Source organism: Cervus canadensis, chromosome 7 (genome assembly GCF_019320065.1).
Source record: "Cervus canadensis isolate Bull #8, Minnesota chromosome 7, ASM1932006v1, whole genome shotgun sequence".
Lineage (NCBI taxonomy): Eukaryota > Metazoa > Chordata > Mammalia > Artiodactyla > Cervidae > Cervus > Cervus canadensis.
Window position 1 is genome coordinate 20303578 of NC_057392.1, and position 15570 is coordinate 20319147.

Here is a 15570-nt window from a genome sequence, read left to right on the forward strand (position 1 = left end):
TTCTTGGAAGCTGCGCTCTGGGTAGGACCTGCCTTGAGGACAAAGCGTCCTTGGGGAGCGCCTCTTCGGTCAGTGGGAACTCAAGCCGGGCGCGCGCAGGCAGGTGCTGGCGGGACCCGGGGCCGCAAGGAGGACTCCTGGGCGGCAATGCCGCGGGCTCCGCGTGGGGGCGCCCCGCCCGCCGTCCCCGGCCTGTCAGGGCCCCCGGGCGGCTCCGGGGCCGCGGGAGGACGGGAGGGGGATGAGCCGGAGGGGAGGGGCCCGAGCCGGCGCCCCGCTGTCGCTGAAAGTGAAAGGGCCGCCGGGGCCTCCGCGCCGCCCCAGGAAGTCGCGACAGGAAGCGCCCGCGGCGGCCGGGCCGGGCGGCGCGGCGCGGGCCTGGGGGCGCAGGTGAGGCGTGGGGACCCGGACGGGGCGGGGAGACGGTTTGCAATGCGCGGACCCATGCCCACCGCCCGCGCCGGCCGGGCCTGAGGACTCGGGCGCCGGGGCCGAGCGACACCTGCCAGCGCTGGCGACGCGCGGGGAGCAGGGGTCCCTGCGCCGGGCGCGCGTCTTTGTGCTGGTCCGGGGGCAGGCGCCCCCCGGGCCCAGGGCGGCGGATGCAGCCGGAGGGGGGTGGGTCGGGGAATCACCCGGGCGCCCCGGGACCCGGGAGCGGAGGCGCGGAGCCGGTGCCGGGCCGGCAGCCGCCCATCGGAGCTCCGGGCGCGGGCGAGCCGAGCCGTCCTCCGGGGCCCCTCTCGGGCCGCCGGGCCGCGATGACAGCTATGCCGGAGGTCGGGCGGGGAGCAGGGCGCGGGGCCGTTGTGCGGCGGAGACGGGGGCGTGCCCGCCTGTCCTCCTCCGGGACCGACCGCGGGGAGGAGCCGGCGCCCGCACCCGGGGCCTTCGGGTTGTTTGTCTTGTGAGCGGCTGGTCCCCAGAGCCCGGAGCCTCCGGGAGTGATTTACAGGACTCAGAGCCCTGGAAAGTCACCCGGCCTCGGGGCACCCACAGTCTGGCTTATATTTCCTCCTGCCCCCACCCTCCTGCCGTCCCAGCCTCCGCAGCCGCCCTGCTGATCCCGGTGACCTGGCAACCCCGGACTGCGACCCCAGTGCTGGAGGCCCCTCGCCCCACCGTCAGGTTTGAATTTCTCTAGCCCGTCTTTCCTTTCCTCTCCCTGGGCTGCCCGCCTGGAGAGTGCCCACCTGCCCTTGAATTTCAGTCGTCTGAGGATGTCTTTGTTGGCAACTGGATTAAATTTCCCCGTTGCTCCTTCTTTAAGGCCTTTCAAAATCAACCCTGAGAACCCAGGACTGGAGCCCCCCGAGTCTCACCTCGTGGTTTTGGAGGCGCCTTTGCAGGCTCTGTGCTGTGCACACCACCTGGGGCGCTGCGTGTTGATGGGAGAAAGCGGCAGAGATGCAGGGTTCGCTTTGTATTGAACCCCAGGAAAGAGATCCTGGCTATTGTCATTAATCTTTAATATTGCTGACAGCCTTTAAAGCACAGACCATAGAAAGTGTTTTCTCTGGACAAGTTTCCCTCACTCATTCTTTCTCTCCCTCATAAAAGAAAAATGTATGAAAACTTGTTTGCCTTAAAATAAGACCCAGCTTAAAAGCTTTGCCTTTAGGTAGATTATTTAAGGCATGCATGGGATTGCTTTGATTACTGACGACAGAGCTTCAGTTGTGGGAAGACCCTTTCTGTGTTATTCTCTTCACTGCTTGCCTTTGAGTCTCTTTTTCACCTCCAGTGAGTACACAGGACTCTTCCCCAAGTGGTGAGGCCAAAGGTGGAGCTCCAGAATTCATATTGCCTTCAGGTCATTCCATTTCATCGTTTTACAGTTTGTAGACGAAGTTGGGCTCTTTCACATGATGGGTATAAAAACATGCTTTTTGGATTGTAACAGAGATGCTGTGGTGGGGTGCTTCTGAAGTTGTTATCTTTGAAACTGGATATTCTTACACTTTTCCCTACTGTGGTGGTAAGTTCCAGGTGTCTATTAAGAGCCATTTTTTTAAAAGTGCATGTTCTTTTTATGTACTTGGGTTATGTGTCAAAAACAAGGCTTAAACCAAGTGATTAGCTCCAGTTCTACTGTTCTCTCTTTGGAGAGGACCTGCCCAGAGGAAGCGAGGTGGGGGAGGGGACTGAGGGAAACTGAACCAACCTGAATTTGCCTCAGGTGTCCAGCGCCCCAGGCCAGCCTCTGGGCTTCTTTCTCAGAGTGGCCGTGGGGCTGGCAGGAAAGCACAGAGTTGTCAGCAGTGTCCTCGGAGATCTTGACCCGCCCTCGCTGGAATGATCAGTGGTCACCGGTCAGACTTTGGAGGAAAGGGCCTAATTAAATCGAGCTCTTAACGTCCAACATGTAAAATCACTATGTTTACACATCTTAATTGCACCAACGGTGAGAATTTACAGCACTGGAGTTCACCCATTTTATAGGAGGAGGAAGAACCATGGTTTTCAAAGGAAATCGAGATTTTTTTTTCCCTGCTGACTTCCAACGTCTTCTGGATTTTGTTTTAAAGTTCCAAGTTTTACCAGCCTTGAATTGAGGTTTATTGATTAGTTGATGTGTTCGTGTGTGCTTAGTCGCTCAGTCATATGTGACTCTTTGCTACCCTTTGGACTGTAGCCCGGCTTCTCTGTCCATGGGATTCTCCAGGCAAGAATATGGAGTGGGTTGCCATTTCCTCCTTCAGGTGATCTTCCCAACCCAAGGATTGAACCCACATGTCCTGCACTGCAGGCAGATTCTTTACCTCTGAGCCACCAGGGCAGCCCCTTAGTGGGTGTAGTAGATGCAGTAGGATACTTCCAGATAATCTGTACCTAGAGAAGCAGTGTCTGGACAGAGGAGGACATTTGCTTCTGACCATCCATTTCCGGGTGCTGTAAAATTCAGACCAAATCCTTTACTTTAAAGTCATCACCCAAAAATTGTTTCTCAGTGTATGGGTGCAGTCACTTCAGTCGTGTGCAACTCTTTGCGACCCTATGGACCATAGCCCACCTGGCTTCTGTGTCCATGGGATTCTCCAGGCAAGAATACTGGAGTGGGTCGCCCTGCCCTCCTCCAAGGGTTCTTCCCAACCCAGGGATGGAGCCCTGTTCTCTTATGTCTCCTGCATTGGCAGGCGGGTTCTTCATCTCTAGCACCAGCTGAGAAGCCCCTTTAGGTTGAAGTAGCAGAATTTTAGTAAAATCTTTTTAAAATCTAGAGATATGAGTAACAACAGTGTTGAAACACTTGCGGAGCTTGGTTCCACGCATCTCTTGGGCGCTGGTTCTGTGCTGGACCAGGGAATGGGGGCTGGGCAGCTGCCTGCAGTCCCTTGATGCCTCTCATGATGTCTGCTGAGAACAGAACCAGCTCCTCTTGACTGGGCATCTCCTCCACACCAGGCTCTGTGCTCAGGGCTGTCCACAGATCGCACATCTCATTTTTAATAGCAACCCAAAAATGTAGGTGCCACCATCCCTGTTTTTTAGCTGGGGCAAGTGAGGGAGCAGGAAGTTTGTGACATGCCTGGGATTACCCAGCCCAGGGCCAGCCATGAGGGCAGGTAGCACTCTAGATGGGATGATGAGCTTGTAGGAGCAAAGGTGTAGTTCTCCTGGCTGAAGCAGAAGGAGGGGCCTCATTGCCTCTCTGAGAGGAGATGGGGGTCGGGGAACAGGTATGACAGCCTGTTGCTCAGCATCGCAGCAGTCATGTCTGACTTTTTGCAACCCCATGGACTGCAGCACACCAGACTTCCTTGTCCTTCACTATCTCCCTGAGTTTGCTCAAACTCTTGTCCTTTGAGTTGGTGATGCCATGCAACCATCTCATCCTCTGTCAGCCCCTTTTCCTGCCCTCTATCTTTCCCAGCATCAGGGTCTTTTCCAGTGAGTTGTCTCTTCCCATCAGGTGGCCAAAGAATTGGAGCTTCAGCTTCAGCATCAGTCCTTCCAATGAATATTCAGTACTGATTTTCTCCAGGATTAACTGGTTTGATCTCCTTGCAGTCCAAGGGTCTCTCAAGAGTCTTCTTCAGCTCCATGGTTCAAAAGCATCAATTCCTCAGCACTCAGCCTTCTTTATGGTCCAACTCTCACATTCATACATGACTCCTGAAAAAACCATAGCTTTGACTACACGTACCTGTGTTGGCAAAGTGATGTCTCTGCTTTTTAATACACTGTCTAGGTTTGTCATAGCTTTTCTTCTAAGGGGCAAGCATCTTTTAATTTCATAGCTGTGTGATGACTTGCCAAGGTGCATTTTGAAAGCTCACTCTAGAGGGAAGGCAGGAGTGAACATGGGGATCCTGAGGCCCTTAGGAATATTTTAGATCCTCTAAGTTAGAACTATTGGCTGTTACTTGTCTGTTATCTCAAGAAAGTTGTTTAAAGACATTGAATACATCTCTAAGCTTTAAATCAAAATCAATGTTCCATCAAAAGTAGCCTTCTTTAAAAACACCATATAACCTATGACTTTTCTATAAGCACTAAGATGGAACTGTACGTGCTCCCGAGTGTGTGGTGTGCTCTGTGATGTAATGCATGGGTCCCCAAGATCCTTCCTCACCCAGTGAACATAGGAGAAAAACTGGAAGACAGCACACGTGGTGAGGTTGGCTTTGGGATGGGCAGCCAGGCCTCCCTGCCCCTTTCTTCCTGTCTTGCTCAGAAAGGGGCCATTTTCCAAGGCCCCTGCAGTGACCACAGGAGTGAGAAATGAAGAGGCTAATTTGAGGTGTTCATCCCCATGGCAATACATGTATTTAGACTCCATTGCAAAGCTACAGTCAAATGATGGGCTTGATGACCCGCCACCTGGTCTAGGCCTACGTTCCTCTCTGTCACTGCAGCTCAGACGTGGCCTGGCCCCCAGTGGGGGAATCAGGACCAGCTGGTTGGTGGCCCTCTGGGGACTGAGCACCTGGTGTGACCTCTGGGCTCCTTCTGGTCTCCTGTGAGCATGAACGTCAGCTCTGTCGAGTGTGGTGGTGAAGAGTGAGTGGTTGATCTCTGGACGCCTCCCGGATGGAGATAAATTCAGCTGTTCTCTCTTCATGCACCCTCAGAACATCATGTGAAGTTCCTTTCAGTGATGGTTGAATAAGCTGCCCCCCCCAGGGCAGACACTCCACCCCCACCAGGTGGCTCTTGTGGTGGGAGCACCCTGTCTCATCTGGCTCTGCTCTGGGCTGGGTGACCACACTGCATGCAGTTCCTTCCGCCAGGGCCTCGCACAATGCCTGACCTTTCCACCCCTCCTTCTCCTTGTAGACAGCCGAGCCTCTGCTGGAGGGAAGAGAGGAGGCGAGTCCCCACGAGCATCCTTACTCACTTCCTGGGATTAAGAACCTATTTATGAAGCATCTTATTTTATGACCGAAGCTCCACATCCAGGGAGACGTCAATGGCCCAGCTTCCCCCTGGCATTCGCTTCATCGTCTCGTTCTCCAGGGATCAGTGGTAAGTTGGGGACACTGTGCCACCCTGCAGCCAGCAGGTCCCCCACACCCCATTTCCTGATAAGATACATGTGGATGCCCGCCCTCCCCATAACTGTTGAATGGTTTATCCGTGGTGGAAGTGGTGACCAGGAATGCTGCTGAGTTGTCCACCTTTGGTTCTGCAGTGACAGACAGACTGAAAACCTCTGAGGTTCTCAGTGGTTTCTGGTCCACTGGATATCATCCTGGTAGGATGAGTAAATGGCTGTGGGTGAAATAAGTGTATTAACTCTGAACTTAATGAGTGGTCTTGCTGAGCCGGAACTTTGGAAGAGAAAATGAAATCTGAACAAGTTAAGCACAGACCAAAACACCCCTTTCTATTCCGAGAGCATCTGGTGTGCTCTCTGAGAGTCCTTCTCACAGGAGACGTGTGAATCCCACACACACTCCTTAGAGGAGGCTGAAGGTGAGGGTGGAGTCTAGAGCTGGGCTGTCTGGGCTCTAAGCCACACTCTCTCCTGCTAATCTCTGTCGGGAAGAGAAGTGTTTTCCCTCCACCCTGTTAGGTTGAATGATTGGGGGCATGTGAATTAAACTGACAAAAGACAGATGCACAAGAGAGAAGACAGATTTAGCTATATGTGTGTGGGAGTTCACAGAAAAAGGTGACTCCTGGGGGCCTTAGAATTTGGGCTGTATATACCACCTTAGTAGGGGAAGAGAAGGAGGAGGGCGTGTTTGGGAAAGCAAATGCCTTTTTGGAAAGGTAAACGGGCCCTTGGGAGACTAGCAGGGGGCCAGGATACAGTTGTGACAGTGTCTGTTTGGGTGTGAGGTGGGTGCTTCCCACCTCTGGTGCTAAGCCTTAGTCTCTCCTGGTTGCTCCCGGGGAGGAGTGATGACAATTGAGTTGTTTTGGAGGCTCTGTTTTTAGGCAGATGAGAGATTTCAGAAACTCAAATGCCTTCTGCTTACAGTAATGTTTATGCCGCAGCGTGTGTTCTGGGTCCCTTAGGTTCCATCTCCCGGCCATGTGCCGCCTACACATCCTTTGCAGCTTCTCTGGCCCAGGCTGGTGGCTGCTGTGCCCACAGGGTCTCAGATGTGACTTCAGACATCTGGCTCTTCCTGGAACAGTTTGCTTGTCGATTCATTTCTCATCTAGTGCCAGTCTAGACAGAAGTGGTTCAACACTTCCTTTTTTTAGTGGGTATTTATTTTTGTTGTCTTTTGTAACTTTATTTGGATACAATTTTTCAAACTCCCAGGAGAAAATGATAAGAATGTTACATAGAACTCCCCTAATCACAAATCCCCCCCCTCCCTTTTTTTTTTTAGGTTAAAACCTCAGAGATAGAGCATTGCTTCTCACACTGTAATGTGCTTGGGAATCATTCAAAACTTGTTAAAATGCAGATCCTGACTCATAGACCTGGGGTGGCACCTGAGAACCTACATTTCCCAGGTGATGTGATACTGTGGGTCCACAGACCATTCTTTGAGTAGCATAGAGATGGCACATTTGTCTTCATTTCTGTTTCATCTCTACCTCAAACTTGCTCTTTGACCTTGAAAGGTTATTTAACCTTTCTAGACCTCAGCTTCCTTGGCTGTAAAAAAAAGAGAATCAGTGTCAACATTCCTGCAAAGGACATTTTTTATATTTTTTAGCAGCACTCTGATCTCCGGGGAGCTGACTTCCGTCCCTTGTGTGCGGCTGTGACCAGCAGGGGAGTCTCAGGACCTTCTGTCCCATTACGGAAGCCAGTAGACACCCCTGAGGCTCCATCCCGCCGACCTTCTGCCATAGCCCAGGTCCAGCAGGAGGCAGGAGAGGACCTAAGGTGGGCGAAACCGCCTCTCTGTCCTGGGGCTTTGAATCTAGAGTAGAATGAACCTAGGGCAGAGGAAATGGTGAGGTGTGTCTGGTCCAGCTGTGCTGTGTGCTAAGTCATGTCCGATTCTTTTGTGACCCCAAGGACTGTAGCCCATTGGGCTCCTCTGTCCATGGGATTCTCCAGGCAAGAATACTGGAGCAGGTTGCCATTTCCTTCTCCAGGGGATCTTCCCGACCCAGGGATCGAACCCGGGTCTCCCGCATTGGAGGCAGACACTTTAACCTCTGAGCCACCAGGGAAGCCCTGGTCAGATTCTTAACATCCATCCTCGTTTGCTTCTCCCTTCACCTTCTCTCATCTATGTGTGTGTGCAGATGTATGTACATACACACACACACTCACACACACACTCACACACTTTCTCATGAACCATTTGAGAGCAAGTTGCAAACATTATACCCCTTATTTCTAAATACGTTCGTGTGTATTTCCTGTAAATAAGATATTCGCGTGTAACCGCTTCCCTGGTATCTCATGGTAAAGGATCTGCCCTCAATGAGGGAGACCTGGGTTCTATCCCTGGGTTATAAAGATCCCCTGGAGGAGGGCATGGCAACCCACTCCAGTATTCTTGCCTGGAGAATCCCCATGGACAGAGGAGCCTGGTGGTATCTATAGTCCATGGGGTCGCAAAGAGTCAGACACAACTTAGCAACTAAGCATAGCACATATAACTGCACACAAAGATCAAAATCAGGAAGTTTAACACGGGTGTAATGCTATTGTCTAATCCACAGTCCATGTTCAAAAGTCCAATAATGTCTTTTATAGATTTTTTCTATAGATTTTTCCATAGATTTTAAAAATCTTTCTATAGACTTTTCTTATTCTTTTATAGATTTTTCCCTGGGCCAGGATCTAGTGTGTGGTCACACTCTGCATTTAGTCGTCCTGTGTGTTTAGTTTCCTTTCATTTGGAACCGTATCTTGACCTTTTTTGTCTCCTATAAGCTTGTCATTTTTGGAGGGTACAAGCTATTTATTTTATAGACTTTCTTCTTTTGGATGTGTCTGTTGTTTCCTCATGGTTAGATTCAGATTATGCATTTTTGTCAGATATCGCACAGAAAGGAGACAGCTTCTCACTAACGATAATGGAGTTACAGATATTGGTAGGGCTGAGGGGACTGGATGAATCGTGTGGTGCTAGGTTGAAATTAAAGATACCAAGAAAAACTGGAGAGACGGTAAGCAGAGAAATGTGTGTGTGTAATGTGTGTGTATGTGTAGGGGTGTGTGTGTACGCTGTGTGTGTGTACGCTGTGTGTGTGTGCATGTGTGTAAAATGCCTTTTCTCTGCTGGAGACAGGCCCTGGAAACAGCAGCATCCCAGCAGCAGTGAGCACACCTGGGGCTAGATCTTGGTTTCTGTATACCATTTCCTATTGAAGGAGCCAGGCAGGCATCCCTGGAGACTGGGATGGTGTCACCACTGGGCCAGGGAAAGTGAGATGAGCCGGGAATATCTGATGTCAAAAAATAAGACAGTGCTTAAAAATGAAGTGACTCTCACTGGCCAAATATAAGATGAAATTATTTTTGGCTGTGCTGGTCCTTCTTTGCAACCCACAGGCTCTTCGTTCCTGCATGCAGCCTTTCTCTAGTTGCAGCGAGTCGGGGCTACTTTCTAGTTGTGGTTCACAGGCTTCTCACTGCTGCAGCTTCTCTTGTTTTGGGGCTCCAGAGCGCACAGGCTTCAGTAGTTAAAGTGAGTGGGTTTAGTTGCACTGTGACATGTGGGATCTTAGTTTCCAGACCAGGGATTGAACCCGTATTCCCTGCACTGACAGATAGATTCTTAACCACTGGACCACCAGGGAAGTCCCTGGGATAATATTTCAAATAAACAATACTAGTAATGGATTATAGCCCTTTGACTAAAACAAGAATCTAGCGAGTCCATGCTCCTATAACGGAATAAGCATCAGTGGGAGGAGGGAAAGCTCTTTCCCACAGTGGGATGCCAGCCACTGAGCAGAGCAGCAGGCGTGTCCAAGCTGGACTGTCACCCTCTGAAACCATCAGGAGTGCTTGGTTTAGGTAAGGAGCATCAATAGACACACAAAATTGGGAGAAAGTTGGGTGAACAACTGGGTTAGCTACCTAACCTCAGAGTGTTTTCCCACAAATTGGTTATTAATTACTAGAGAGAAAATAGTATCTTCTCTGAGGGGCAATGGTGCAGAGAGTGCCCAAACCAGGTGGTCAGTACTTAACATCACTGACATCACTGCCCCCTTTAGGGTGCTCTGGAGGGACTCCTATCACGGTATGCATGGTTTCCTTGTTCCTAAAGTGAGATGCGCCAAAGAATTGATGCTTTTGAACTGTGGTGTTGGAGAAGACTCTTGAGAGTCCCTTGGACTGCAAGGAGATCCAGCCAGTCAATCCTAAAGGAAATCAGTCCTGAATATTCATTGGAAGGACTGATGTTGAAGCTGAAACTCCAATACTTTGGCAACCTGATGTGAAGAACTGACTCATTGGAAAAGACCTTGATGCTGGGAAAGATTGAAGGTGGGAGGAGAAGGGGACAACAGAGAATGAGACGGTTGGATGGCATCACTGACTCAATGGACGTGGGTTTGGGTAAACTCCAGGAGTTGGTGATGGACAGGGAGGCCTGGCCTGCTGCGGTTCATGGGTTCGCAAAGAGTCAGACACGACTGAGCAACTGAACTGAACTGAACTGAAAGTAAAATGTCTTCTTACTCATTTCTGTGCCAGGTCATACTATTCAGTTATTCTCATCTAGAATATTTCTTTTTTTTAACTTCTTATTTGCCTATTACCTAGATAAATAACACTCAAGGAAGGAAGCTGTATTCTTCCTTGAGTCTCTGAACTGGGAGCAGGCTGCCATTTATCTGGGAATGCAGGCAGCATCTAGGACGCTTCTGAGGATGCTTAGAAGGAGCATTGCTGGAAGAGGTTTTATCACTAGAAACTTGTGGTTAACCCAAACGCTAGTCTTGTAGTATTGCTAGATACAAAGAATGCTGCCTATTGTCAGATATATCTACGGAATAGTAAGTGGAACACTGATGAAATTAAGGATAAAATTATTCATTTTTAATTGTACTTGCTTAATGTTCACAAGCCTAAATGTAACACAAAACAGGAATTCAAAGTATTGGATTATATTAGTTTCCTGGGGGTGCTGTAACAAGTCCACAAGCTGGGTGGCTTAAGAGAACAGAAATTAATTTCTCGTGGATCTGGAAGGAGGAGCCTGAGATCCATGTGTCACAGGACTGTGCTCTCACAGAAGGCATGAGGGAAGAACACTTTGTTGCTTCTTCCCATTTCTGGCGGCTGCTGGCCATTCATGGCAGTATTTGTCCTGCTCTGCCCTCATTGCCATGTGGCCTTTCCTGCCTGTCTGTCTCTGTCTCCCCATGGCCTTCTATGAAGACCCCATAGCTGGATTTAGAATCTCAGTGGATTTGACATCATATGTGAGTTATATGATGTCATATGCATGCTAAGTCGCTTCAGTCGTGTCTGACTCTTTATGACCCTATGGACCGTAGCTGGCTAGGCTCCTCTGTCAATGTGATTTTTCCAGGCAAGAATACTGGAGTGGGTTGCCATTTCCTCCTTCCAGGGATCTTCCCACCCAGGGACTGAACCTGCGTCTCTTAGGTCTCCTGCATTGGCCAGAAGGTTCTTTACCACTAGCGCCACCTGGAGTTGAGTATTCAGTTCAGTTCAGTTGCTCAGTCATGTCCGACTCTTTACGACCCCATGGACTGCAGCATGCCAGGCTTCCCTGTCCATCACCAACTCCCAGAGCCTACTCAAACTCATGTCCATCGTGTCGGTGATGCCATCCAACCATCTCATCCTCTGCTGTCCCCTTCTCCTCCCACCTTCAATCTTTCCTGGCATCAGCTTCTTTTCCAATGAGTCGGTTCTTCACATCAGGTGGCCGAAGTATTGGAGTTTCAGCTTCAGCATCAGTCCTTCCAATGAATATTCAGGACTGATTTCCTTTAGGACTGACTGGTTGGATCTTCTTGCAGTCCAAGAGACTCTCAAGTGTCTTCTCCAACACCACAGTTCAAAAGCATCAATTCTTCGACGCTCAACTTTCTTTATAGGAATTGAGTATGACCTCAGCTAATTACCTCTGCAAGACCTGATTTCCAAAATAAGGTCACATTCTAAGATTTGTAGTGGACATCAGTTTTGGGAGTCACAAAAAGTCAGACACGACTGAGCAGCTTTCACTTTCACTTTCCGTTTTGGGGAAACAGCATTAAATCCACTACAAGATGGATAAAACAAATATTATCCAAAGTCCTTACTTCATAAATGATGAAAGAAGAAAGTAGGTGAGGATAGAATTACAAAATGGGAAAGAACTTCAAGAGGGCTGTTTAGGCCTTTCATCCCCATAATCCAGGATAACCCCAGAAGTGAGAAGTCTGCTTGCCTTCCAGGACAAGGGTTTGCCATGGCCACTTAGGAAGGTACCAGCCCCACAGCATGGCTGCTGTGAATTAAAAGTGATCAGTGGGGCCATGTTCAGACCTTCTGGAAGGGAAAACTCAGCCTCTAGTGGCCGGCTTTTCTCATCTTCCCAGAGTTCTACATAAGAAGATGCAGAAAGAGGAAGGATAGACTTGGAAACAGAGGAAATAGAGTTGACCTGATGGTTTCTAAATAAACGATAGGGGTTCCTCTTCAGGAGACACATATTCTGTCTCTAGGAAACACCTGGTGTGCAGTGTAGGTTGACCTTTGCCCTGATTCTTCAGGGCAGGTTGCCTCTGAGTATCCTGCTAAGGTTACGGAGCAAGTGGCAGAGCCTGATGGGCCTCCTAAGAGCTAGTGCTATCGGCCTGGCTTACAAACATCCCCTGATCTTCCTAGACAATATTGGGCCACCTCAGGTGGTAAAGGAACCGCCTGCAATGCGGGAGACCTGGGTTGCATCCCTGGGTTGGGAAGATCCCCTGGAGGAGGGAATGGCTACCCACTCCAGTATTCTGGCCTGGAGAATTCCATGGACAGAGGAGCCTGACAGACTACAATCCATGGGATCACAAAGGGTCATACATGAGGGTCTCTCACTTTCACTTTCTGGTACTCTTGGGGCTTCCCAGGTGGCGCTAGTGGTAAAGAACCCACTTGCTAGTGCAGGAGACATAAGAGACTCGGATTCAATCTCTGGGTCGGGAAGACCCCCTGGAGGAGGGCATGGCAACCCACTCCTGTATTGTTGCCTGGAGAATCCCATGGACAGAGGAGCCTGGCAGGCTACAGTCAATGGAGTTGCAAAGTCAGACATGACTGAAGCGACTTAGCATGGCAGGCACGGCTTGTACTCTTCCCAGAGGGGCTGATGCGTTAGGCTGTTTCACTTCCACACAAAACTGAACTGAAAACATCCAGAGGCAAGTTCTCCACTCTGTAGTCCCCGATGACTGTGCTCCGGTCCACATCACCATGCATGGGGCAGTCCTGGGAACTCCATCTGCCCTGCAGGCTCTGTGCAAGTGAGCTTCACTTGCAGAACCACCCATGAGAGAAGGAGGCAGGGGCCCCAACAAAGAGGCAGGGACTCTAGAGAAGGAGGCAGGGGCCCTAGAGAAGGAGACAGGGGCCCTAGAGAAGGAGGCAGGGGCCCTAGAGAAGGAGGCAGGGATCCCAGAGAAGGAGGCAGGGGTCCCAGAGAAGGAGAAAGGGGTCCCAGGGAAGGAGGCAGGGGTCCAGGGAAGGAGCAGAGGCCCCAGAGAAGGAGGCAGGGGCCCTAGAGAAGGAGGCAAAGGTCCCAGAGAAGGAGGCAGGGACCCTAGAGAAGGAGGCAGGGGTCCCAGAGAAGGAGGCAGGGGCCCTAGAGAAGGAGGCAAAGGTCCCAGAGAAGGAGGCAGGGGCCCTAGAGAAGGAGGCAGGGGTCCCAGAGAAGGAGGCAGGGGCCCTAGAGAAGGAGGCAGGGGTCCCAGAGAAGGAGGCAGGGGCCCTAGAGAAGGAGGCAGGGATCCCAGAGAAGGAGACAGGGGCCCTAGAGAAGGAGGCAGGGATCCCAGAGAAGGAGACAGGGGCCCTAGAGAAGGAGGCAGGGGTCCCAGAGAAGGAGGCAGGGGCCCTAGAGAAGGAAGCAGGGGTCCCAGAGAAGGAGAAAACGGTCCCAGGGAAGGAGATAGGGGTCCCAGGGAAGGAGGCAGGGGTCCAGGGAAGGAGCAGAGGCCCCAGAGAAGGAGGCAGGGGCCCTAGAGAAGGAGGCAAAGGTCCCAGAGAAGGAGGCAGGGGCCCTAGAGAAGGAGGCAGGGGCCCTAGAGAAGGAGACAGGGGCCCTAGAGAAGGAGACAGGGGCCCTAGAGAAGGAAACAGGGACCCTGGAGAAAGAGGAAGGGGCCCCAGAGAAGAAGGCAGGGACCCTGGAGAAGGAAGCAGGGGCCCGGGATGACTGGCTAGTTTTCAATAACCTGTACAGCTGAGAGAGCCTAGATATGAATGCAGGTGTATTAGGGCCCCAGAGCTCTTCAGACCTGGACACAAGACAAACTCTCTATCTCTGATATATCAAATATATTTTAATAATAATATTTATATTTTAAACATTCTTAATAAGACTAGAATGTTTATAAGTGGGAAGTTCTGGGTAGAGCGTGGCAAACACGAGCCCAAGGCCCATTTAAGTAGAGCTGCTCTTTCCGCATCCTTCTGGGCTAGGTGATTGTGAGATTCGCCTGGTGGGTCGCACACCTGTAAGCTGGTGGTACATAGCATCCCAGACGGCTCCAGATCTTCCTCTCAGGCTCTGGTTTGGGAGGGGCTGGAGGTGACTCAGTCTGAGAACGTTTTCTTACTCCTTGTGGAGGTGAGAAAAGGGAACTCTGATCAGGGTCACCCCCAGCCTGCACCAGCCCTAGCAAGTGGTCATCTGTGTGACCAATGGATCTAGCTGTGGGTTGGAGAGTCAAGTGTTGACAGTTCCAGTGGTCCAGAACCTTCCTAAGTTAGCACAGAGGAGCAGTGGGTGGGATCATGGAGAGCTACCAGCAAAGAAGTGAGAGCCCCCCACTCCCTAGCAGGATGACAGCTTGCAGAAACACAAGGACAAAGGCTGGACTTTGGTCACAAATCCACTGAACCTGCAGTCTGTGTTCTCTGGGGTAGATGACAAGGTCATTTTGTTATAGTTGCACATTTTTCCTATCTGCTCATTGACAGGGACTTGAAGAGCAAAGAATCCTAAGAAACTCATCAGCAAGCATTTCCTTGCTGAAGAATAGAGCCTGGGGGCATTCATTTCACAAGTGTTTATTGAATAGCTGGCAAGTCGGTGTGGTGCGTGCGTGCGTGCGTACTCGATGAGCACAGATGTTCCAGAGGTTGAAGTTTTGAGTCCTATTGTACTACCAAGTCTTTTCTCCCCATCTGAAATATGACTTTTTTTTTTTTTAATCTGGAAATATTCAACTCCTAACTTTTCTGGAGTCAGGGCTTCCCTGGTGATTCAGACGGTAAAGAGTCTGCCTGCAAAGCAGGAGACCCGGGTTTGATCCCTGGATCGGGAAAATCCCGTGGAGAAGAAAATGGCAACCCACTCCAGTATTCTTGCCTGGAGAATCCCATGGACAGAGGAGCCTGGCAGGCTACAGTCCATGGGGTCGTGAAGTCTCAGACATGACTGAGCAACTTCACTTACTTACTTTTCTGGCGGCCAGAGAGGCAGATACCCCTAGGAGTCTTTATGTTAGTATAGGAAGCTGGCCTTGAGAACTAAATCACGACACTGGAAATGTGGGTAGAGATAGGAGGAAGTTGTTTTTCAGTAGCTAAGTCATGACTCTTTGAGACCGCATGGACTGCAGCATGCTAGTCTCCCAGAGTTTACTCAGATTCATGTCTATTGAGTCAGTGATGCTATCCAACCATCTCTTCCTCTGCCACCCACTTCTCCCAAGCGTCCTTCCATATCGAGGGCCTTAGAATGAGCCGCCCTCCTGGGGTTGTGGCTCCCCTGCAGAGAAAGAGAGAGGGGACCCCTCTGGGTTCTGTGGCCCCTGCCTTCACCTTGGGTAACAACCAAGTGAAGCCTGCACAGGCTTTGAAGTTCATTGGCATTTCCAGAACAGCACAGGATGGATTCTTCAGGGCTGGGGGCTGGGCCCCAAGATGCAGAGGGCCTGCCTTCCTGGCTGGAGCCCCTTGTCATCTCTTGCCAAGGACTTTTTCCTCCTGACCTGTTTTCTTCCCTGAAGGGT

General features: G+C 50.7%; 1 protein-coding gene across 4 annotated transcripts in view; it reads left to right on the forward strand.

Annotated features, from left to right (window-relative positions):
• The first annotated feature begins 235 nt into the window (after nt 1-235).
• The window catches only part of SLC37A1 (solute carrier family 37 member 1), a 72380-nt gene continuing 57045 nt past the window's right edge, over nt 236-15570 (forward strand). Inside the window, exons 1-3 of one of the 4 annotated variants that reach the window (XM_043474489.1) lie at nt 258-390; nt 1044-1128; nt 5281-5469. In XM_043474489.1, the coding sequence (XP_043330424.1) occupies nt 5414-5469 (56 nt within the window). In that variant the 5' untranslated portion in view covers nt 258-390; nt 1044-1128; nt 5281-5413. Of the gene's footprint in view, nt 391-675; nt 1129-5280; nt 5470-15570 lie in introns of those variants that run through there. The other 3 variants (XM_043474488.1, XM_043474490.1, XM_043474487.1) reach the window with 3 other exon arrangements.